This window comes from Sylvia atricapilla, chromosome 10 (assembly GCF_009819655.1).
Source record: "Sylvia atricapilla isolate bSylAtr1 chromosome 10, bSylAtr1.pri, whole genome shotgun sequence".
In the NCBI taxonomy this organism is placed as follows: Eukaryota; Metazoa; Chordata; class Aves; order Passeriformes; family Sylviidae; genus Sylvia; species Sylvia atricapilla.
In genome coordinates, this window is record NC_089149.1 from 16,762,407 (window position 1) to 16,785,682 (window position 23,276).

General features: G+C 52.9%; 1 protein-coding gene across 1 annotated transcript; it reads left to right on the top strand.

Moving 5' to 3' along the window:
- Window positions 1–12,622: 12,622 nt before the first annotated feature.
- Window positions 12,623–22,005, top strand: PTTG1IP (PTTG1 interacting protein). Its single transcript, XM_066326100.1, has 7 exons — window positions 12,623–12,716; window positions 15,295–15,347; window positions 16,304–16,412; window positions 19,032–19,137; window positions 19,237–19,302; window positions 19,673–19,719; window positions 21,237–22,005. The coding sequence occupies exons 1-7, from the start codon at window positions 12,623–12,625 to the stop codon at window positions 21,278–21,280; spliced, it is 519 nt and encodes a 172-aa protein (XP_066182197.1). The 3' UTR covers window positions 21,281–22,005.
- Window positions 22,006–23,276: the final 1,271 nt, after the last annotated feature.

The window sequence follows — 23,276 nt, forward strand, 5'->3', positions numbered from 1 at the left end:
TTAGAGACGTGATCCATGCACGTAGTTCTCCAACTTCAAAAAAAAAAAAAAAAAAAAGGCAGGAGAAGGGGACTGACAGCTGAGACTGAACTTTCTTGAGAGAAACAGTAGCAGGTTCCACAGCCAGAGCTGTACACTGCCAGTCCTAGATGATATTCCTGCTCTACGTGGGGGATCTCTCCAGTCCCAGACTCACTTTCCCTCCCTCTCTTCTGGCTGGGACCCCAGAGAGATGGGCTGGAGCTCTTGGCTGGGATGCTGAGAATGATGGAGTCCCCAGAGCCACTCCAGTTTCAGGGGGGACAAAATCACAGAATCATTTAGGTGGGAAAAGACCTCCAAGACTGAGTCCAATTATTAACTTTTGATGGTGGCATTTGCCATCTGTGTCTGGGAAAGAGGAACAACCCTTCAAAGAACTAACTGGTCTCTGATGATGGGCTGTGCTGAAGCACAGAGAAGTGTCACATTCTGGAGCACTGGGGACCCTGAGCTCCCTGCTCCCATCCATGACAACCATCTCCCTCAGCAGCTGTACCCTGTGTCAGCCCTGAGCCAAAGCACGTGACACCTCCTCTCCCCTGCGTGTCCCAGCCCTGTCCTCATCCTATCTGGCTTACCTCTCCATCCTAGGGATGGGGATTGGGTTGGGGACCAGGATGAGGATGGAGAAGTGGGGCCTCATGGTACAGGTCAAGGCTTGTGGGATGTAGGGAAAGCCTGGGCCACCATGGGGGAAGCAGGGCAGGAAATTCATAATAAATGAGTTTTATCATTATCAACTATTGCATGGAGGCCACAGTTTGTCAGACACATGGGTGAGAGGAGGAGGAGGAGGATGAAGAAGCCTCCTGGCTGGACACCTGCTGTCTGCATCCAGGGTGCCAGGGGACATGGTCTCTGGGCTGGGCAGGAAGAGACCTGGCCAGGGCTGGTGAAATTCCTCCTGCAAGGGCTCAGCTGGTAGACACAGAGCCCTTTTCCCCAAAAAAACCTCACACCAGACGACACCTTTCTTTCCCAGCTCAGGGCTGATCCCAGGCCTCATAGAAGCAACACACTCAGGCTGCATTATTACCTCCTGCCATAATTTCCAGCCAGCAGCAGCCTCCTAGGGCTTTCCAGATGGCCAGGAGCTCTCATAGGTTTTCCAGCCATTGGAATGGCCCTGCAGGAGTGGGGCATGAATATTTTTTCCATGCAGAGTGGCTGGCTCAGCCACAAAAAGCTGCTGGCCCAGTGAGATGCTAGACCCCTCCACTCTGCCTTGACTTTGCTAATGCTCTGCCAGGGCTATTGGTGAAGTTCTCAGCACTCCCAGATGAGAGAGTTTAATTCTTTTCCTTCATCCAAGTAAGTATCTTTTCCAGGGATTAATTAGTAAATTAAAAGGATAGAAAGACCAAATGATTATGGTTAGGCACAAGCCCTGCTGATGATGTGTCTCTCTTGCAGATCTGAACCCTATGTCCTGACACACTCCCAGTCCCTAAAAGGGCTGAAGCAGCAGATTCACCCCACAGATTGATTCCCTTGGTGGGACACTGGGGTCAGCTTTGGGAGGAGGAAAGCTACTTAATACTGATATCCGAATCTGAAAGCCCTGACCATGCAACCCATGATGCATTACCCCAGGGGAGGAGCAGGATCCCTTTGACCATGGGCCAGGGGTGCTGGCAGGAGCTGTGAAGCCTCTGAGTGCTGCCTCTGCACATGCAGGAGGAAAAGCCCCGTTTGGAGATGCAGGAAGGACAAGGGGCCAGAATGGGGATGCCACCCTGTGGATTTATAATGCCCCTCTAGGCCCTGCCAGTTTCCCAATATTCTCCCTGCTCTGCCAATGGCTCCCTGGCATGACCCACCACCCACTGAACACCCCACAGGTGTGTCTGCAGGTACCCCTTGGCACAACACTTCTGCCAAGCCCTGTGCCTCAAGGCCAGGTCTATCCCAGCCTTGCTTTCCAGATTAAGGCAAGTGATGGGTTAATGAAAGCCGCAGCCCTGTTTTCTATCCCTGTCCAAAAAAGCCATTACATTTTGCCTCTCAAATGTTGTTCTTCTCAAACCTGAGTCACTTATGACTCCTTGTTCTGACGCTCAGTGATTTCTTTTTTTTTTCCCACTGGTTGCCCCTGGCAGAGCCCAAACCCAGCAGGGATCGGGAGGGGCTGAAACTTCCCTGCCCACCCTGGACACAGAGATTCCCACAGAGCTGATTGCTCTGTGAAGGATGGGCACTGATCCAGCCTTATTTTGGGGGCACCCAAAGGGAAGATGGGTTTTTTCAGTATGACAAGAAAAAGAGAGGTTAAAAATGTCTTTTCATCACCTGGGCAGATTTGAGAGATTTTTATCAGCTCTCTTCTTGGTTTAACTCTGGTTAATTTTCTCTTGAAATGTTGGCCCAAGGCAATGCCAAGGCTGGCTGCTGACTCAGTTGTAGCACTGCTTCCCCTCCTGGGCTCTGTGACGTAGGAGAGAAGGAATCCCAAGCAATTATAACTTGATTATTTTACTGAACGTGTGATTACAAATGGGAACTGCAGAGCAATGAGCACTGCAGTCAAGATAAAATTAAAATGACCCTAGGCTCCCCTGGTCCCAGCTCTTGCTCAGAGACAAACAGCTGCTTGGGAAGCCCTTCACAGCCCAGTTATTTCCCAGTGACCACAGGAAAGGTGATAAAGCCCCCGTAAAACCAGAAGAGATTTCCAGGATAATTTTTTGTGCAGCTCTGCTCAGTACAGTTCTGCTCCCTGAGAGAAGGATGAGCTCATGGGTGGTTGCCAGCATTATATTAAGTCTCAGTGAGCCTGGAGAGAGGTAGATTAGGTTGGAAATTAGAAAACACTGCAGGGATAGGATGTCCCCTGAGAGGGACCTGACTGAAGAGCTGGGAGATGCCAACGTGGCCAAACTGGCCCCTTCTCTGCTGCCAGTCATGGTGATGTGGGTGTCCCTGGCCATTGTGCTGGGGCTCCTGCATGCAGTGAGATGAGCCAGTGGCACATGGGCAGGGCACTCACTTGGTCTTTCATTACTGTGGATTTTCCCAAAGAGCTTGGCATCACCCCAGTAGGCTTTCCCCCAAGCCTTGAGGTGCTCAGTATCACAGAGGAAACAACTTGGCTGCTGGCTGCCAGCTGACTCCATCCTTGCCTCTGCACCTGGAGAATGTCTGCATGGCCCTCCTGCAGAGCATGGCTTCCAGGCAGGATGGTTTTCTGGAGAGTGAAATAATTCTGATTTGGGGAGCCATGGGGCTGACAAGAAGCGAGAGTTGCAGCAGCACAGTTGGAGGGAACAGCCGTAGCAGTGCCAGCAGCAGCTCTCCAGGGCTGTGTGGCTCCTGCCCAAGCCTGGCTCCAATCACAGAGCCAGCCTGCTGTCATGGAAAGATGGTGTGAGTCAGGGAGTTCGGCATCTTCCTGAGGCTGGAGGAGGACTCCTTGCTGAGAGCATGGAGCCTTGGGAGCCATGGCTACCTCTGAGCCCAGGAATTCAGTGCAGGCTGGGGAAACCCAGGAGGGAAGGAGCTGGGAGACTGAGGGTTCTGTTATGGGAGAGGTCAGAGCACCTATGGGTACTTTAAATTCTGGTCCTGCTCTATTTCCCCTTGAGTGACCCTGAGCCATTAGAAGGTGATGATAGAATTACAGAATCGCTGGATGGTTTGGGTTTGAAGAGAAGAGACCTTAAAAGTCATCCAGTTCCAACATCTCAGCCCCACAGGTGGAGACACCTTCCACTAGACCAGGTGGCTCCAAGCCCCATCCAAACTGTCCTGAAACACTTCCAGGGAGTGGGCATCCATATCTTCTCTTGACAACCTGTGCCAGGGCCTCACCATCCTCACAGGGAAGAATTACTTCCCCAAATCCAGTCTAAATCCCTGCCCTCTATCAGTGTAAAGCCATTCTGTCTTGTCCTATCACCTAGACCTGTCCTTGTCCGAAGTCCCTTTCCAGCTCTCTTGGAGACCCTTTATGTACTGAAAAGCCAAAAATAAGGTCTCCCTGGAGCCTTCTCTTCCTCAGACTGAACAATCATCAGCATTTCCCTATGGGAGAGGGATTCCATCCCTCCAACCAACTTTGTGGCCTCTTCTAGATTTGAGAAGGCCACAGTGACAATGCAACAACTCAGAACCAGAGGCATCACAACATCAGAACCCACTGGCTGAGAGAATCAGGTTATTTTAGCCTAGTGAAAACAAACACCAAATATAACAAAATATGTGGGAAACCCCCTCTTGTACAGCAATACTGATGTATCATCTACAACCTCAAGCATGCAGTGCTGGGGGTGACACCTCACTGCACACCCATGGGTGCAGCTGGGCGCCTCCATCATGAACAAGAGAGGTGGGAGGAGGAGGGCAAGGGAAGAGCATGGAGCAGATTTGGGGTTCAGGATTCCATGCAAAGGCAGAACCCCAGCTCTGTGGCCTTGGGGCAGGCATGGGAGCAGAGGAATCCTCTCTCCTGTCTCCATCTCTGGCTTCTCACAGATTGTGAGGAGAAGGGCAGGGAAGAGAGTACAGGAGCTATCAGATGTTGTTAGTGGTGTGACACCTCTTAATAAGGTCCATCTGTCTGAAAGACAGCAGATCCAGTAGGATTTCTGCAGACCTGATTGTGAATACTACTGCCAAGGTTTTACAATCAGCACTAATAAACATGCTGGGGCAGCATTTGGCACCACGAGCTCAAACATCCCAGGGTGAGTGCGAGAAAATCAAGATTGCAACAAAAATCCTCACTGCAGCAAGGAGCTCCTGGGAAACCCATTGCATCTTTTTGGGATGTGCTGATCCAGCTGTGGGTCGCTTCTGGTTGAGTACCTGGTTCCCACAGACACTCATCTTACCTGGGAATGTGCACATGGATCCTACACCCTTAATCAAAAGGCTGAACAGGTTTTCAACCAGCCTTTCAACCACAAAAACGCAGCAGACCTTTATCTGAATCTCCATCCTTCTTGTCCTGCATTGCTGCACCCCAAGGGACACAGGCAGCTGAGTAAGACAATAACTGTGAGAAGGAAATCCCTGTCTGTGGGAAGAAGGATTTGTGGGGACACTGTGGGGATTAATCTGCTGTGCCAACCCCCTGTGTCATCTCAGGGCAGCTCCTGTGCTGGAGCACGTGTCATTGGGCACTCCTAGTGCAGGAGGGCACACACAGAGCGTGTCTCAGAGGGAGCAGCTGGGCCTGTAGGTGTGGGCTAGCAGCAGAAAAAGCCCATGTGATTTGGGAAATGCCACATTTGGGGATGATGAAAGGGTAGAGCTGAGTCAAGTGGCCATCGATGAATCACAGGGCTGTAGGGAACACGCAGGTGGGTGTTGGAAACGCTCTGTAAAGCTTGGCTGAGCTGCGGCAGATATTTGGGCGTGCAGGAACCTGCTCTGCTGCCTCTTCTAAGGATTTTCCCATCAGAGCTGGGGATACCTTGTGGGATCAAGGGGAACCAAACACCATGGTGTCCGTGAGGGTCCCCCGCACGCTGCCACCCCCACAGCAGGGGAAGGGACCTGTAAATGGATGCCTTGGGATGGAGCATGTGGTCCCAGCATGGCATAATGGTGTGAACTGAGCTTTGCCATGACAGCCCTGCCCAGGGAAGATTTGGTGTCACCCCCAGCTCCTGGGCCCTGCAGAGCTTGCAGTGCTCCCTCGGATGATTTGGCCTCTCTTGAGTAAGTAAAATTAAAAGAACTTTATTAGAACCCCCATTATGTTGAGCAGTCTGGAGCACCAGGCTGCAGGGGACAGTGAGTTTCCCCTCTCTGGGGATAGGGGTGTCCCCAAATCAAAGGTGCTGATCCTGTGCATCCCCAAGGACCTTTGCCCTTTGTGTTATTCCCACCGGTGGTCCCCACTGAGGTTCCTCTTCCCCAGAGTGTATTTTTGCATTGTAGGTCTGCAAAGGCATTTTTGCATTGCAGGTCTGTCCCCAACTCTGCCCCACTGTCTGTGATGGCTGGCTGAAGAGCTCCTCACTGTGAGCGATAAGAATCGCTGGAAGTATACACTTCCTTAAATCTCTTGAACTCCTGAATTAAAACACGGATGTGGGATTTAACTTGGAAGGTTTCTGAAGGAGGTATTTTTGTTATACATCATCATGCGTGTCACGAGCCTCAAATATTTGGAAGGGCTGTATAAATAACTGTGTGATCACCTTTTCTCATCTGGCTTCTGCCTCTCCCTATCCCACAGCTGCCACGGAGTGAGGAAATGTGCATGGCACTCAGGAACCTGCAAGTTTACTCTCGGTTACTTTCATGAGAGGTTTCTGGAGTTCTCATAAGAAGTGCTGTCATGAGACTTGTTCCATTTGAAAGGGAGGAGAGGAGAGGAGAGGAGAGGAGAGGAGAGGAGAGGAGAGGAGAGGAGAGGAGAGGAGAGGAGAGGAGAGGAGAGGAGAGGAGAGGAGAGGAGAGGAGAGGAGAGGAGAGGAGAGGAGAGGAGAGGAGAGGAGAGGAGAGGAGAGGAGAGGAGAGGAGAGGAGAGGAGAGGAGAGGAGAGGAGAGGAGAGGAGAGGAGAGGAGAGGAGAGGAGAGGAGAGGAGAGGAGAGGAGAGGCACCAGGGTTCACGAGGATGCTGCTTCCCTGAACATCTGTCAGACACCTGCAAACTGGTAGGACAAAATTGTTGACACTGAAACATCATCTGGAACAAAACAAATACTGGGAACTACACCATGCACTGGGCAACATTTGTGTCAGTCCCAGAACTCCTGGCATGTGAAATCTTAGAATAATGGATTTTTTTATAGAACAGTGGGAATTATGAATAATGGGGATTTTTATTACATTTTCAATGGAGAGAGAGGTAAAATAAGCCAGAGGCTCTTTCTCACATTAAGAGCTGAGTCAGCCAGGGAGACCTGGGCACATGACTTGGTATGTCCCACATTTTCATCTCCATCACCCCAGACCAGCAGCCAGTAGAAATGCCCCAAGGCCTACACCCCAAAAATGCCCTCCTGGCCCTGGGGCCTGGGGTAGGGGGCACCCATAGGGATTTTTTTTCCAAAGCTACACCAAGAAGATGTTGCTATTAAAAGACTCTCAGGGTCCACGGTGTGAATCCTCAGCCAGACAGCTTATCTTGGGTTCGGCTTAAACCCCTCCATGCCAGGCTGCGGCTGCTGCTGCTGCAGTCACTGGGAGAAGAGGAACATTTGCCATATGCTGAGGGATTACTGTATAAAACGGAGATGCTTGGCTGTATGCCAAGGCACAGGGTTTCCAAATAGAGTCTGAATCCTGGACAGAAAAGTTCCAACTAAATATAGACATGACAGCCTCAGAGTCGATTTTTTTTTTTTTTTTTTTTTTTTTTTTTTTTTTTTTTTTGTGGTTTGAGTTCACTTAAAATAGCGTGTTGAGGGTTTTTTTGTGCCCCGCTGAGGGGGCAGGTAGAGGCATGTTTACAAACACAGTTACAAACCCAAGGACACGGTGGGATGGGAACCTCACCCTTCCTCCTGCACACCCTTGAATGGTCCTGCAAGTGGAGTGGATGTGGGTGCAGAGCACTCAGACTGTTTCCAGTCCTTGGGGAGGAACCAGGCAAGGTGTCCTCTTCCTCACATCCTGCCCAGAAAGGTCTATCAGCCTCAAAACCACTGCAGGCAGCCAAAAAACTTGGGGCCCGCAATGACATGGGACAAGACAAGTGGGTGGCACCTGTGGAAACTCGCTCACACTCAGCTCAGCGAGGAGAAGCTTTGCTGGGTGGTTTCAGAAGAGCCAGCCCTGCTGCTGGGAGTCAGCAGAGATGGAAAGCTGAGAAAAACTCGGCAAGGAGATGGTGCTCTCACTTGGAAAAGGCGGTGTGGATTTTCTGAGCTTCCAGCCCTGCTCACACCTTTTGGAGATGTGGGCTGGATTACTCAGCCACAGAACTACTGGCAAGTGCAGCAAAAAAAAAATATCAAAGCCCAGCAGCAGGATGGAGTAAGGGAGCTCGGTAGCTTTGGGATGCAGCTGCTCCGGGTGCAGTAAGTGAAATACTTTTGCAAAAAGCCTGTAGAAAAAGCAACAAAGCCTAAATATCTGGGATGGGAAAGCAGGGGTTGGATGTGGTGGCTCCTCGCACCAGCATGGAGTGCTGGGGAAAAGCACTGGAGGGGAATTGGAGAGAACTCATCCTCATGAGCTGGCCACGTGTGCTTGAGGCAGTGGGATGCTGGAAGCTCTTTAAAGGGTTGGAGAAGAAAACTCCCAGAAAGCTGTAAGTCACTGGCTGTCTAACATCATATAGATATAAAATACAATATGAGAAAATGTTGTTAACAGGCCTGACGACAGAAAAGAGGTGAGACAAGCCCCTACATGCATGTGGATTGCACAGTATCCACAAAGGGCTGCCCAATACCTTTGCATTCCAAGCAGGAATTTATTTAAGGGTCAACAGTTCCCAGGACAGCTGGTAGGGATAAAAATTAGGCAGATGTCTGAGACAGACCTTAAATGAGGTTGGCCCTACAAAACATAGGATGTCTTAGTATCAAATAACCAGTTGTCCAAAAGGGAAAAAACAAGTTTAAACTAATATAAAAAGGCAGGAAAGTGGCTGAGGTGGGATCCTACTCCAGCAGAGGAGCTGCCAGGAGGAAGAAGTCTGGCTCTGTAAAATTCCTGTTCCTAAACAATGGTGCTGGGAAGGTCGATGACATGGGGGAGGTAGAGCTAATAATAACAAATACCGTTGGAGTTATACCTTACATAGAGAAAACTGCACTGGAACTGGCTTTCCAAGAGCCCGGCAAAAAGCTTTTGTTTAATTTATGGGGCTCAGGCTATTTTTAGCTGGCAGATCCTTGGGGTTTTATCTGGGATTGCTGCTTTGAGCCAGCAGCTGGAACATTTTAATTGTTTGCTCTGGATTTTGGGTGTGTGTTGTTTTTTTCTAAAGGGAGAAAGAGGAAAGCAGGTGCTAGGGTCTGACCTTGCTGCTCTTCAGATTTCCTTGGCAGCACCTTCCAGAGTGGGGAGAGCAAGTGGGTCTTGGAGCAGCTCTCTGCATCCTGGGAGGCTTTTTTGGGTGGTGCTGGGCAGGTCATCAGATGGAACCCCTATCCTCCAGCCCAGCCAGGATCTTGCATTCATCCCCAGCCCCTGCTGAAGGCCAGCAGCCAGCAGGTGAGAGAGCAGCAGGGGGACACCGTGTCTCCCCATCCACTGGTTGCTATGGAGGTCTAAAAATAGCCTGGGCAGTCCAACAAGAAAGGAGCATCCCCTTCTTCCAGGAAAGCCAGAGGCGCTCCAGGCCTGCGTGCAGCCGTGCTTTGCTTGTCAGGAAAGCCCTTTGGTGTCTGCCTGGAGCGTGGATGTGAGAGGAGCCATCTGCTCGGGGACAGGAGGTGTTTACACCAGCCCGGGCAGAGACGGCCCCTGCGGAGCCTCGCCCTGCTCGCAGCTTGGCCCCGGTGATGAAGGCAGACGTCTCTGTTTATGAAAACACCGTCTCCACCTCTCTGGGAGCACCCAGGGCAGCTCAAAAATCCGTCCTGGCTGGTGGCTGGAGAGAGCTGGCATGGTGGGGTGACAGCGGGGCTGCCACGTCCTGGGCTGGTGTCCCTGCCATGCAGAGCACCGGGAATGCTGGCAGCCTCTCCAGAGCTGTGCCCTAGGGCTGAGCACACTGCAGCCACAGGAGCCTGGCTGGGCACGGGCTGGGAGGCTGCTGGGCTGCAGCTGAAGACAGAAACACTGGCCCTGTAGGGAGTCCTGGTGTCCCTCAGTGTGGGGACACTACAGAACAAGAGGGTGTTTGGGGGTTTCCTGTTCCACTACCTGCGCTCAAGGCTGCAGGCAGACATCTCTCCCTGTGCTCGTGTGAAGGTGCTGGTGAGTTGATGAGATAAAAAGGAGGCAATAAAAAGCAAAGCACCTCGGCCTTGAATATGCTCCCAGGAGAGGCTGAAATACTCCAAGACCCCCATTTGCCTGCACTGACCCAAGAGAACATGGCATAGGGATTAAAGGGAAAACTTTAAGAAGTTTTTTTGAAGAACAGCAAGAAGCCACAAGTTTTCAACCTCACTCCTCTCCCCTATTTTCATTTCTGTCTCCCTACAGAGTAAGTCTTTTTCAGTTGGATCCCGCTGACACAAATAACCCCAGGTTTTGGGCTGAAACATCAGCAATCACCTCTTTCCATTGCCGGCCGGCATGGCAAGCTAATTTTAACCTCCCAAGCTCCCTTCCGTCTCCTGGAGGTTGTCCTATTGCAGCCAGGGAGTGCTAGGAAATAGTGCATCGCCCACTCATCCAGCCTCCTTCAAGGGAAATATTTATATGATGCCAAAGAGAGGGTTTCCATGGCAGTGATGACTCTAGCACTGTCGCCTTGGAAACCACTTGAGGCCATCTTGAAGGGTTTGAAAATCCCCTTCAGAGACAAATAAGGAGAGGGAGAGGAAAGGCCACTGGGATCAGAGTGGCGTTCTGGTCTCCCCTGACTTTCCTGTCTGCTCCTGCTGCCTGGTGCCCTGCCCATGCCACTGGGATGATTTGTAGTCCAGGTGTTGCTTCGTGGATAGACCCAAGAAAAAGGAATTAAGTGCTTTGCAAACAGAAATGGTTCAGTTGATGCTTCCTCCTGCCTCCCAAACCATCCGGCAGTGACTGGTGAGCCACAGAAGGGGCTTCAGGGAGACTCCCCTGCACCAGCAAACACCAGGGTCATTATTATGCCTGCCCAACTTCAAGTAGCAGCTGCTTTTGGAGCAGCAAATGCACAGGTTCCTTGTCTTTGACAGCCCTAGTCCCCCTCACACGTGAAGAGCCCCGTGTTTCTCCTGAGGAGCTGCCAAAATCTGAACCACAGGCAAGAGGCGGCTGCTGGCAGCAGAGCGCTCGCCTGTGGCGGTGGAAGGAACGCACCTCTGTGTCACGCACTTCCCAGGCTCAGCCCCCACATCCCGTGCTTCAGCTCCCACATCCCGTGCTTCAGCCGATCTAGCGCCTTCGGCCACTTAGGCTCCCAGCCTGCAGGAGCTCTGTCACCGGCAGCCAGCCCATCTGGCTCTCAAGGACACCAAGAACACGGCAGGGAGAGCAAAGCTTTCGGAACAGATGGATGATGAACTCCACGACACAACTGGCGGCAGCAGAGGCGGCCAGTGTTGCTGCTTGTTCGAGCTATGGGACCGCTTTCTTTTTTGGGTTTTGCTGAAAAATATTAGTTATCTTCTTCATTTTGTTCAGGGCAAGCCAAAAATATTTTCTTTTCTCCCTGAGCTGCCTCCATCCTGAGGGGCCAGTGACTCTTCAAACCAGAGCTCTTTCCTGGCACTCACGCTTCGCTCTGTAGGCTGCGTCCCACCCTCACCTACGGGTACCCCTCACCCCCACCAGCCCTCCAAAACCCAGCCAGCTTTCCCACAGAGAAACAGCCGTGCAGTCCTTAGTCCCTCCATCAAAATCCAAGGGAGGGTCTGGCCACTGTGCCAGTACCAGGTGAACTCACATCTTTCCATCCTGCCCCTGTGCCAAGGCTGCTCCTGCCTGCACCCTGAGGGAGGCATTCAGGGATGCCAGGGGAGCGCCCAGTTCACTCTTGACCTACAGCATGTGAAAATCCTTGTTTATATTGATGCAGCTTCTCATATCTTGAATGTTGAAACACTTGGGGGTGAGGCCAGGAGTGTTTGCTTTGCCCAGGAGGGAGCTCTCAGCATGCTGTGTGTCACAAAATTCATGCCTGGCCACCTAGGTGCCAGGTTGGGATGCAAGGCTTGGAATTACACGTGCAAATATTTATTCACAGGCATGAGATGTCCCAGCCAAATCAGGGCACCCAGGTTGGCTTTTATGAGGTTCTTACATCCATCAAGCACTCAGGTACAACACAAATTGACCGAGCACTGACACCCACACTAACAGATCTCCAATCTCAGGAAAACTCTGCTCTGTTTCTGCTTATCTATTGATCCAGGAGTCCTTGAGCCCCCCTGGCTGCAGTGACTGACCTGTGACACCAGCCGAGACTGGGGGAGTCTCAGAGCCTGGGATGCTGTGGTACCTTGGTCATCCCAGGGATAAAGCTGCTCTTTATCCCTCTGGGACTGCTTTAAGCCTCCCAAAAGCAAAGTCCTTCTCTCTGGGGCTGGGCTGTTTGTTTTACTTCAGCACGAACAATACCTAAGTCTGCAATGAAACTTTGCTACCTCATCCCACCGCAGTGTGCCCTGAGGACTAATCCGTATTTTACCATTAACGCGTTTCCGTGCTATGAACCGCCGCGGGAAGGGATGCCGGAGGCTTTGGGCTGGCTCTGCGCAGGGAGATTACCCGGGGCAGGCTGTGGAAAGGCTGGTTCCCTCCCCTTCCTCGGCCTCCTCCTGCTGCTCCCGCGGGGGTCTGGCCCCCTCCTGCGGGCGGCCGCGGTCCCGCTGGGCTCCAGGGCTCTCCCCGCCGGTCACAGCCCGTCCCCGGCCGCCCCCCAGGGGCAGGTCGGGCCGGGAGCCTCGCTGCCCCTCGGAGGGGCCGCCCCCGGCCCGCCCCCGGCCGGCCCTACAATAGCCCTACGGCCCGCCCCCGGCCGGCCCTACAATAGCCCTACAGCCCGCTCCCGGCCGGTCCCGGCGCCGCTCCGCCATGGCCCCGGTGCTGCGGCTGTGCTCGCTGGCCCTGGCCTTGCTGCCCCTGGCCTCGCTGCCCGCCGCCGTCACCGCGCAGGACGCGGCCGGAGGTAAGCGCTGACCGCTGTGGGGCTGGAGGGGTCCCGGCAGCCGGGGCTTCTCCCACAGAACCTCAAAATCCCGGCCGGCTGGTTGCTTTGGGTCCCGTTTCTGTGGGATGTCCGGCGCGGCAAGCAGGCGGGCACGCCGTGGGCTGTGTGCCGGCACACACCGGCTGCGGGCGGCCGCTCGGGGCGGGCAGTGAGGGCGGGCGGGAGAGAGGCCCTGACCCTCGCCGGCATTCCGCAGGGTGGGACGGGTGCAGCCCGGTGTGTCCCTTCGAGTTCGGGAAAGTTGAGTGGGTGCTGGAAGTGGAGCTTTGCTCGCCGCATTTCTAGTGTCCACTGCAATGGAGCTTCCGTGCCCAAAGGAGCTGTGGCTGCCCCATCCTTGGATGTGTTCAAGGCCAGGTTGGATGGGGCTTGGAGCAGCCTGGGATAGTGGGCCCATGGCAGGGGGGTGGGACGAGATGGGCTAAAAGCCCTTCCTACCCAAGCCCCTCTGCGATTCCATGATTTAGTGATGATAACAGCTCAGGTGAGAGAGCTGCTTACCTTCTCTGACCAGGGGGCAGTCACTGGGCAGTCAGGCTCCTGCTAATGGCCCTTTGGAGGGTGGGGGAGACTGGCTGGGAATCCTCAGACCAGGAGGAAGACGGGTGGTGTCGGATATGGATGGGTGGGGAGCAGCGGGTCACCAGCTGCTCCTCCTTAGCAAGTGAAGGATGGAGCATGGCCCCCAGAAATGCTGCACCAGCTGGAGAAGAAGCTGTAGCAAAGGGTGAGAATGACAGCCTTCAGAGTGTCCTAAGAAGTCTGCCCCCTCTTCCAAGCCAGGAACTGTTCTCCATGTGATGATGCCTGCAGGGAGGAAGTTGAGGACCAGCATGTTTTTCTCTTCCTTCCATCCCAAGCCATTCACTTCACTCCTGTTGTAGCCAGCTGTCAAAAGCATTACCCAGGTGGCTTCTAGCACAGCAAGATCTGCTGTCCTACCTCTGTCCCTGAGGGGTGCAGTGCTTCCTGTGCTAGTCCATGTGAACTGTCTGGTCACTTGAGATGGGCCATTTGGACAAACCAAATCCTGAAGGGCTGCTGTGTCCTCAAAACAGCCTGTTCCCAAACAGCTGTGAGTGGGTGGCTTTGACTTCATTACTTGGAGGATGATCCCCATGCCAGGAGAGGGGATACCCCTGGGGAAAGCAAAGCCCAGTTAAAGCCATAGGTTCTGCTTTTGCCCACCACTGGCCTCCTGTGGTGTATGGGAGGGTGTTTTGTGACTCCTGGTAAAGAGCAGTCCAGGGGCAGCACAGGCACCATTGTGCTTTTCCAGCCTCAGTTGAAGAAATGGGGAAGATGCAGCTTCAGAGTGTTTAAAATCTGCAATCTCAGCCTCTCCGGGTGTGTAAACACTCTTATCTGAGCTATGTTAATCAATTGCCCAGTTGTTTGGAGGGCTGCATAGAGCATGTGACTGCTGACAGTGGGTCATAGCTGAGGGTTCCTGCCAGCTGGAGGGAGAAAATGCAGCTTTGCTGATTGTGAGAGTGAAAAACAAGTACCTCTGGGACTGATTTTTTCCTGATTACGACACTGCAAAGCAGTGATCTTTCATCCAGCAGTGAGTGGTCAGGCAAATTGACCCCTTCCTTTTAAACCTCTGTCAAACAGGCTGCTGCTTAGAGTCTTAAGCAGGAGTCAGTTTTAAATGGCTCATTCTTGAGGGCTTGGCAAACCACCCTTCCTGAAGATCTGGGGAAGCACACCAATGAATTGCAGGTGACTATCCTGCAGGAAGACACTTTTCAAGAACACTGCTGGGAACTGTAGCTAAGCTCAGAATGGGGGCTGGACTGGGGCAGCTTGTCCTGTGTTCAGGTTCAGACCTTCTCCATTCCCCTGCCCAGCTGGATGCCATCATCCATGCTGGCACTGGTCCTGAGAGCCACCTGTGTCTACAGAACTGGGGTCTTCCTCTGCCAGATGGGGACAGAAACAGGTTCTGAACATGAGCACAAATTTTGGCTGTGGTGCTGCTCCTGTTGGCTGGACTGTGTCCTGCTGAAGGAAGATTTGGATGAACTCTCTGGGGTAGAGTATGGCCTTCATGTGCAGCAGGAGGCCTCCTGCAGGATCTGTAGCTCTGTGTGTCCCTGTGTGCTCCTCTGCTTTTCCCAGCAACTTCTGTGTCTGGGGCTTGTTTGCTTGAGCTGTTCCATCATCTGGTGCTACAGGACTGTACCACCTACCCAGTGCTTGCCCTCATCCTCATAGGGTCCCTCCAGACCGACTCTAGCCGTGTCCCCTGGCTGCCTTACTGCCATAGCAAATGCTCAGGCTTTTAGGGAAATAAAACCCAAGAGAGGAACTCACAGCTTAGGGCTTTGTCAGCAGAGCAAGGCAGATGAACTTCCATTTGCATTAGGCTTCCCACTGTGACATGGAGCATGTGCTAAAGCTGGTGGCTCTTGCAGCAGCAGCATGCATTGCTGCTGGTCCAGTGGTGGGTAGGAGCAGGCTTGGAGGAGCCCAGAGTTTTAAACCACTGAAGCTCTTCAAAGTCCTGAAGTGTCTTTTTTCCTTCCTGCAGGTTGTCACCAGTATACAAACAGGAGCTGTGAAGAGTGCCTGAAAAATGTCACCGTGAGTAGCAGCAGTGAGCCTTCCAACCTTTCACCGTGCCTGAAAATGTTTCCTTCCTGGAAAGGGGGGCTGGTCCCCTGCCCTTGTCCCAGACATGCTGCAAATTCCACCCACCTATGAGGGTGAGAGGGCAATCCCTCTCTGGTGCTCTGGGAGGAGGTTGCTAGAAACTGGGTGGGTTTTGTTGTGTGCTTTTTGATTAGTGTAAATGAATTGCTGAGCTGCTTCCTCATGGATGGGTGATGTGCTTGGAGAAGGGACTGAGTGGGCTGGGTTGGCTGGTCAAGTTCTCCTCCAGCAGTCTGTGCCATGGCACTGGGTGGGTGCAGGATGTGTACTGGTGTCCTGCCAGTCTGCCTTATCGCAGATATCAGCAAACTTGAACTTGAGTCAGATCTTGCAGCTGATATAGCCAGAACCTGTTTGACCAAACCCTGCTGAATGCTGGGGTTGGGGGTTGGAGCCACCAGGAGAAGAGTTGTGCAAAGCTCTGCAGATAGTCTGGTAGTGGCTGGGCACACGCACACTTGTCCTGCTCATCAGCTTTGTGTGTGTAGAGTGCTTTGCCTCCAATGGTTTCTTCTTGTCCCAAAAACAAACATAAAGGATTTGTGTCATTAATTGTGCAAGCCATGATGAATTTCTTAAGGCTGTCCTGGGCAGGGCCAGTAGTTGGCTCAGTGATCCTTGTGAGTCCCTTCCAACTCAGGATAGTCTATGATTCTAAGCCAGGAGAAGGATTCTACTTGCTCTAGAACTCTGCAGTCCCCTCACGTGTCTCTCCTGGTGTGACCTGTGCTGACACAACTCTTAACTCCTGAGCACCCTGTTGCTGCTGGGTGGTATCTGGTTCTCCTGAACCGACAGCAGTGGCCCTGTGCTGTGGCTGCCAAAGCAAAGCGTGGGTCACTGGCAGTGCCCCAGTAACACTCTGCTGCCTGGTTGCTGTGTTCCAGTGCCTGTGGTGTGCCAGCAGCAAGAGGTGCATGGAATACCCCGTCCGAAGAATCCTTCCCCCGGCCGACCTGTGTGAGCTCCGCTCTGCGCGCTGGGGAGTCTGCTGGGGTGAGTGCCAGCCTGGGGTGATGACTGTGTAAGTGCTGGCTGCTGGTGGGAGGTTCCCCTGTCTCCCCGTCTCTCCGCCAGTGTAGCAATGACAGGCTGAAGTCAGTCAAGGTTCTGCAAACTTCCTGAAGTGTGGGCGGGCAAGCGGAGTATGAGCAGTTCCCTGCCTTCTGGCAAGTAGGACCCGTGAGGATTTAGCTATTCCAAAATACATCCCTTATGATTTGGTGTGATGGAAGCTCCAGACGTGGCTAGCGCCTGGGAACAGGAGTAGAAGGTTCTCTATGGGCCTGTGCAGCCCCTCCTGGTGGCTGAATCCCAGAAGATCTCTCCTCTGCAGCTGGCACATCACTCTGTGCACCATTTCTGGCTCTTCATGTGGCTGCTTTCCCAGGTGGGCTCCTGCAACCAGAGGTGTGGTGACTTCTCTGTGAACCTATGTGTGCTTCTAGTGTTGAGTGTGCTGTAGTCCTGCTCAGCTCTTACCCACCTGAGAAAAAAAATCTCTTCTAAAACTACCCCTGCACATGCAGGTCTCCTCTGGGAGCTTTTTCTGGTGGACAGCTGGCTCTTGACTCCCTCTCCTCTCTGCTGCTCTGTTTTCTGAAAGATTTCTGGAGAGATTGGTACCTTGTTTAGACCAAGCTTAGTGCATGTTCATGCTCAAACAGGAGGCAGCTTTTGGGGGCTGGAGCAGGAAGGAAGCAAGCTGGGGCTTGGTTGCTCTCACCCACCCCCTTGATAAGGAGCCTGGAGCTGAATTGTCGTTGCCTGTCATCTGTTGTGCTCGAGGCTGGGCTCTCTCATCTGCCCACAAGAGTTCAAACTGCTCTTACGCTTGTGGAGGAAGAATCTCCTCTTTGTGAGCCCTGTGGTATGCTTTTCCAAAAGTTCTGTAAGACCTTGAAATACCAGTTTTAATGTGAGCAGCTTCACAAAAGGTTTCATTATAGAAGAGCACATTCCTTAGCTTGCAAAACTTGCTGTAGAGGAGATTAGTCCTGTGGGAGATTAGCTCTTACGTGAGCCTGCATTTTTGGTGTGTGTGACTTAGGCTCTGTCATCAGCTGGAGGAGTGCCTTGTGCTCTGTCACAGACCTCTCTGTATGGGAAGGGGGGAACTGAACCCCAGGCTCATCCTGAAACCCCAAAAGGCTTTCAGAAGGACTGACGCTGCTGCAGGATTTGAAAACAATTTCAGTGGTGGAGTCAGCTCAGCCTGGAGTACCTAAAAGAGGATCTATTTAGAACAGATAAAAGGAAGAAGATTCTTACAATGAGGATGATGAGGCACTGGCACAGGTTGCCCAGAGAGATGGTGAATGCCCCATCCCTGGAAACATTCAAGGTCAGGTTGGATAGGACTGTGAGAAGTCTGGTCTAGTGAAAGATGTTCCTGCCCATGGCAGGGAGTTGGACTAAATGACCTTCAAAAGTTCCCTGAGCAGGTTCAGGTGCACTGAGATTTCTGTAACCTGGCTGTTGTATGCAAAGCGACTCCTAAACAAATATTTCCACAGGCTCAAGCCTCCGAACAGCCTGAATCATACTTGGAAGAAACTCCTCTTTGTTGTCGCCTGAAATCCTCGGCATCTAGATGTGTCAGTTTTGGCTGGTGTCTCTGCTGCCATTACTGCAGCACCTGAGTAGGATGAGCAGGGACCAGGGCTCACGGCTGCTGCTTCACCATGTTCCAGCAGGTTTTGCTCTGTGTGTGGGTGAGCAGATCTCCCAGCCCTGGGGAGACATGGCAGTCAGGTGCAGGAAGCAGGACTTGGCCTTCAGCTGCCTGAGCAGCACTGCTGGCCCCAAGCTGCTAAATCCCAACAGATCTTGTTTCAGTTTTTCTCTTGCCCAAGGACATCAGACGCCTCTAAGTGCTCATCTCATCAGATATGGCTTCTGAGGCTGCCTCCCATGGACAATGATTTCTCCCTGTCAGAGGTCATTCCTTAGCCCTGAAGCCTTCAGTTGTTGGGTTTTTTCCTCTCAATGGTTACTTTTTACCAGGATTAGTGATTAAGGTAGCTCTGCTCCTGTTTCTGCCAGAGGAGTCTGACCTGAGTGCATTTGTCCTTGCCTTTCTTCATAGCCAGTAACTAAGTACTCCTGTTAGCAAGTGTATGTACTCAGCTGGTGCTTATTTGTGGGTACCAACACCTGGTATCTCTATAGCTAACAATGTCCATTTGCTTTCCCAGATGGTTACACATCTCCAGCCCAGTGACTGAAGCTGCTGGTGTCAGTAGTTGTATGCTCATAAACAGGACAAGAGAAAATGGCTATAGGCTAAGAAGAAATGGCCTCAAGTTGCACCAGGGGAGGTTTAGGTTGAATATTAGGAAAAAAAATTCTTCTCTCAGAGGGTGGTCAGACAGTGGAACAGGCTGCCCAGGGCAGTGGTAAAGTCACCATCCCTAGAAGCGTTCAAACAACATGGACCTGTTGCGCTTGGGGACATGGTTTACTGGAAGACCTTGCAGTGCTGGGGGAACAGTTTGACTTGATGAACTTGGAGTGCTTTCCCAACATTACTGATTCTGTGATTGTATGATCTTATGTTGGAGCTCCAGGCAGCTGTGTTTGTGTGTGCTAAAAATGTTTTGTCAAATCCTGCAGTGAACTTCGAAGCCCTGATCATTGCAATGTCCGTGGTGGGAGGAACACTTCTGATCATGTTGGGGGTCTGCTGCTGCTGCTGCTGTTGTAAGAAAAAGAGCAAAAAGCAAGTATCGGGGGGGTTCCCTGATTGTGTGGAGCAACTCAGATGCAGCCATGTGCTGCTGCAGAGCTGAGTGCACTAAGGGGCTTTTCTGCCTACCAGGCCAGACAAGGATGACGAGAGAGCAGCCAGGGAGCGGGAGAAGAGGCGGGTGCGGCAGGAGGAGAGGTGAGTTTGTACCACAGGCCCTGAGGCTGCAGAATGATTTGGCTCCTGTCTGTGCCTTCAAACACGATGCCAGCAGGCACATGGGGCTCAACACGTGCAGTCAGTGGCTGTTTCAGCCCTAGCTCACACACAAGCCTCATGAGGAATGTCATGCTGGGGTGACTTGTGGAGGTAGCATCACAAGTACTGTGCATGCAGCTCCCTGAGGGCTGCTGACTCTGGTGGTCCCTGGAGCCTCCAGGAGGTAGGAGGCTGAGCAAACCTGCCAGTTTGGAGCTCCCTTGGTTGGGAATAAGCAAGGAGCTCTGGCTCTTGTTCCGTTTTGTATCACCAGTTACTGACTCATGGCTTTCATGTTTGCTTCTTGCAGGAGAGCAGAGATGAAATCACGGCATGATGAGATCCGAAGAAAATATGGTACAGTGCTGACATGAGTGATTCAAACTAAGCTTTAGAAGACGTAGTCTCAGTAACTCTGCTCCTTGCCATGGTTACAGCTGTAGATGAGAACTTGGTCAGCAGGGAAAACGTGGTCCCTGGTTCTCTTGCCTCAGAGCAAGTGTAAAGATGGTGGGGTCATGGTGTGTGAGCCCACACAAGGGCTGTTTTTCCTGGGCAGGGAAGAGGAAGCGTATAATGTTGCCTAGAATGTGTCCTCCAAGCTTACCATGTGGGAGAAGCTGATGGAACTTGACTGGAGGGGAGAAGCAGAAGCTGGCAGACACAGCACCATCATAATGCTGTTACCCTTCAGGCACAGCCCTCCAGTAACTCAGTGGTGAGCAAGTGGCTGGGGAGCCAGCAGCCTGGAGTGTGGGGCCAGGTAGGAATCAGAATGCCCACAGCTGCAGGAGCACGGAGCAGGCACCAATCCCACCCCAATCCCACTGTGCTGTCAGCAGTTCCCCAGGAGGTGTCTCAGTCCCCTGGGGTTGGGAGTACACAGCCTCCCTCCTGGGGCTAGACTGTCCCTCAGGTGAGTCCCATGGACCTGGGCCAGGTCTGGACCTACCTGAGGGGAACATCAGCTTGGAAGGAAGCAGGGAACAGCCAGTTGCTTTGTGCTGGGGAAGGTCTCTCCAGCCTGTCCATTAGGGCTGCTGGGGGCTCTGCCGGTGCCTGGCTGTGGAGCAGTTTGGCTCGTGCATGCTGCACTTGGTGGTCTCTGGCTTTGTGGGGGCTGTAGGGAAAGCTAGAGACCTTGTCTCTTCCTGCAGCTGCTGCCTGCTGCAGGTCCAGTTTAGACAGATTTTAGGGCCTCTGGATGGGCTGGCTCCTTTGGGAAGAAAGAGCAGGCAAAGCTGTGCCTGAAGGAGCTCTTGGTGGGGGAAGCACCTGCCTGTGAAAGACCTGTGCTCTGGGGCTGTCTTGCCATGTCATGGCTGTCTTGCTGCAGCCTGACCCCAGAGTTTGCAATCTTGCCCTTTGTGGCTGTTCTTCTTCAAAAGTGTTGAGCTGGGAAAGCAGCAAACAGCATGGCACGTGGCTTGTCGCTAGCCCAAAAGTCAGCCCCATACCCTGCCTTGCTGTTTCTTAGTCTTGATGCAGAAGCAGGCACGCAAGTCTAAGAACAATTTTAACTTAATTTGGGTCTGGGCTCTCTGCTGTTAAGTCCAGTCTGACAGAAGGGGTGTGCAGGGGGAGCAGTCTGGAAGATTAGCCAGGCTGCTTTACTTGGGCTGTACATGGACCGCCTGGGAGAGGAGTTTGCCATCAGGTCAAGCTTCTGAGTGGATGTCTCCTCTTGTGCAGAAGGGAAGAGCGAAACAGTGCTGACTATGGGCACTGCTCAAGCAAGAGCAGTGTTTTGGGAGAACTGCAGCCAGGAGGCTTGAGGATGCTCAAATGACAGAGTAGTTTCGCAGGACTGGTTTTCTTGCTGGCCGTGACCAGTGTGGGAGCTGCTGTCTGAACAAATCTCTCCTCTCTTCTAGGCCTGTTCAAGGAAGAGAACCCTTATGCAAAATTTGAGAATTAGCATCTCCAGACCCATCCCTCCACCCTGGTGAAACAGTGCCTTCTGCAGAGCCAAAAGTCTCCCCCACCACCATAGTGCCACTCCAACTGCCACAGAGGGTGACCCAAATGCTTGGTGACACCATTGTCCCCACTCCAGGTGCTTGGTGTGGCCAGAGCTTTGCTCTTGCCCTACTGGTGCAAGAAACTGTTGTGGCAATACAGGAGAATGGTGTATTTCTTCTCACTCACCACCGGGGTGGTTGTGGTGTCCAAAGCAATGCACATAACAGTCCTTGTCCCAGCCAAGGGCAAAAGCAACAACACATCTCCCTCACTCCTGCCTCACCAAGAACACTTCATGCACACAGAGCGAGGCTCTTCTGCTCTGCACCACCCCCCCCCCCCTTTTTTTTTTATTTTAGTATATGCAAAAGCCAGCAAGAGTTTCCTGACATATAGGTCAGCAGGAGGCTTTGGCTGTCACTCTAGGTGCCTGCACTCATCCCAGCACATTAGCAGTCCTCTCAAAGAGCACAAATTTCTGGTGATCTGGTGCTTCCAGGAGGGAGGTCTTATGTGCACCTTCTCACTTGCAACTAATCTGGGGAAATGCCCCAACTCTCCTACCTCTCTGTGCCTTTCTGGAAAGGTGGTCTTTGGCTCAATGGCCACATTTGTTTGCAATACTGTAAGTTTCAAGTGCATTTACAATATCCTGACTGTATATTAAACTGATTCAATTACTGTTCTGGTCTGAAAGAGTTTAATTCTGCTTCCACAGCAGGCACAGGTTGGCAGTAGTGGCTAATGGAGTTGTCACTGTTACATGGCTCTGACTCATTGAGAGTGGCTGGGGGAGGCAGAAGCAAGGCTGCCTTGGGCTCTTGCTGGGCTTGAAAGGAGTCATCTGTTCCCAGAGATGTTCAGGTGTTAGGAAGATCTTGGGATGGAAGTAAGGCTGCTCTCTAAGGAAGGAGCTGAGTGTTCTGGCAAGAGTTTGGCCTTTTGTCCCCCGGCATCCCTAGGAGAGAGAGCAAGCCCTTGTGTTTGTGGGGTGTCCTGGGGGCTCAGACTGCAGCCCGAGCTGTGTAAGGGAGCTGGGGTGGGACAGGGGATGGAGCTGCCTGCTCTGGTTCCTGCCCAGGGCTGGCCATGCAGCACCCTCAGCCCCTGTGCAGGGACTGTGAGAGTCTGGGCTGAGGAAAGCTGCCTGTGGCCTGCTGCCAGGCAGGAGGACTGCCTGGGCTGCTGTGGGCTGGGGCAAAAAGCTCCCTCTGCATGGAAGGCTGGCAGAGCCCAGCCCAAGCTGCTCCAGCTGAACTCGAGGAGCTGCAGCCGTGGGAGCCCTGCTCCTGCCGCTGCCTGGGCTTTGCTGGCTGCCAGCCCTGCCTGCTGCCAGCACGCTCCAAGGGCAGCACTTGCAGGTGACTTCTCGTGCACAGTGTCCCTGGCTGCTGCCAGAAGAGGCTCAGGTGGGAGGAACAAAGGGAATGACTGCCAGGCTCTTGTGGGGGCTGCTCTCCCACCTTCTGTCTGGGCAGGGGCTGTGTTCTGCTGCTGCCAGGCAGGAGCCGAGGGCGGTGCTGACAGCACTGTGTCTGGGTGTGCAGGGCAGGGGGATGATGATTCAGAGAGATCCCCGTTTGCCTTGAACCTCCTTGTGCCTGGGAGATGAACTGTGGAGCCCAGTAAAGAGAGGGGAAAGTGCTGATAAGGGTCCTGGTTGTGCCCTGGGCTTTCCTGCGTGTGCTGGCCCAAAGGGCCCGTGGTGCCTCTGCCAGCCAAAGGTACAGGGAAAGCTGTGGGGGCTTTGAGGGCCAGCAACATCCAGGGACAGCTGCTGCTAAAGCCTTTGAGCTGCCTTTCCCTTGCTGGGCTGCACCAGGCTCCAGGACCCCTCCTGCCCTTGGGACTGGGACCAGTAAATTCATGTTGGGTTCTCTGAGCACTCCCACTGGCCCCACTGCCAGCACTAAGGGGTGATGCCTCCAAACCCATCAGGGATGTGGGACCCC

What these genes read in the sequence shown, in the direction of transcription:
- PTTG1IP (XM_066326100.1), top strand. Translation starts at nt 12,623, where the DNA reads ATGGCCCCGGTGCTGCGGCTGTGCTCGCTGGCCCTGGCCTTGCTGCCC. An exon ending in CGCGCAGGACGCGGCCGGAG is followed by an intron (nt 12,717 to 15,294) that starts GTAAGCGCTGAC and finishes TCCTTCCTGCAG; the next exon opens with GTTGTCACCAGTATACAAAC. An exon ending in CGGGTGCGGCAGGAGGAGAG is followed by an intron (nt 19,303 to 19,672) that starts GTGAGTTTGTAC and finishes TGCTTCTTGCAG; the next exon opens with GAGAGCAGAGATGAAATCAC.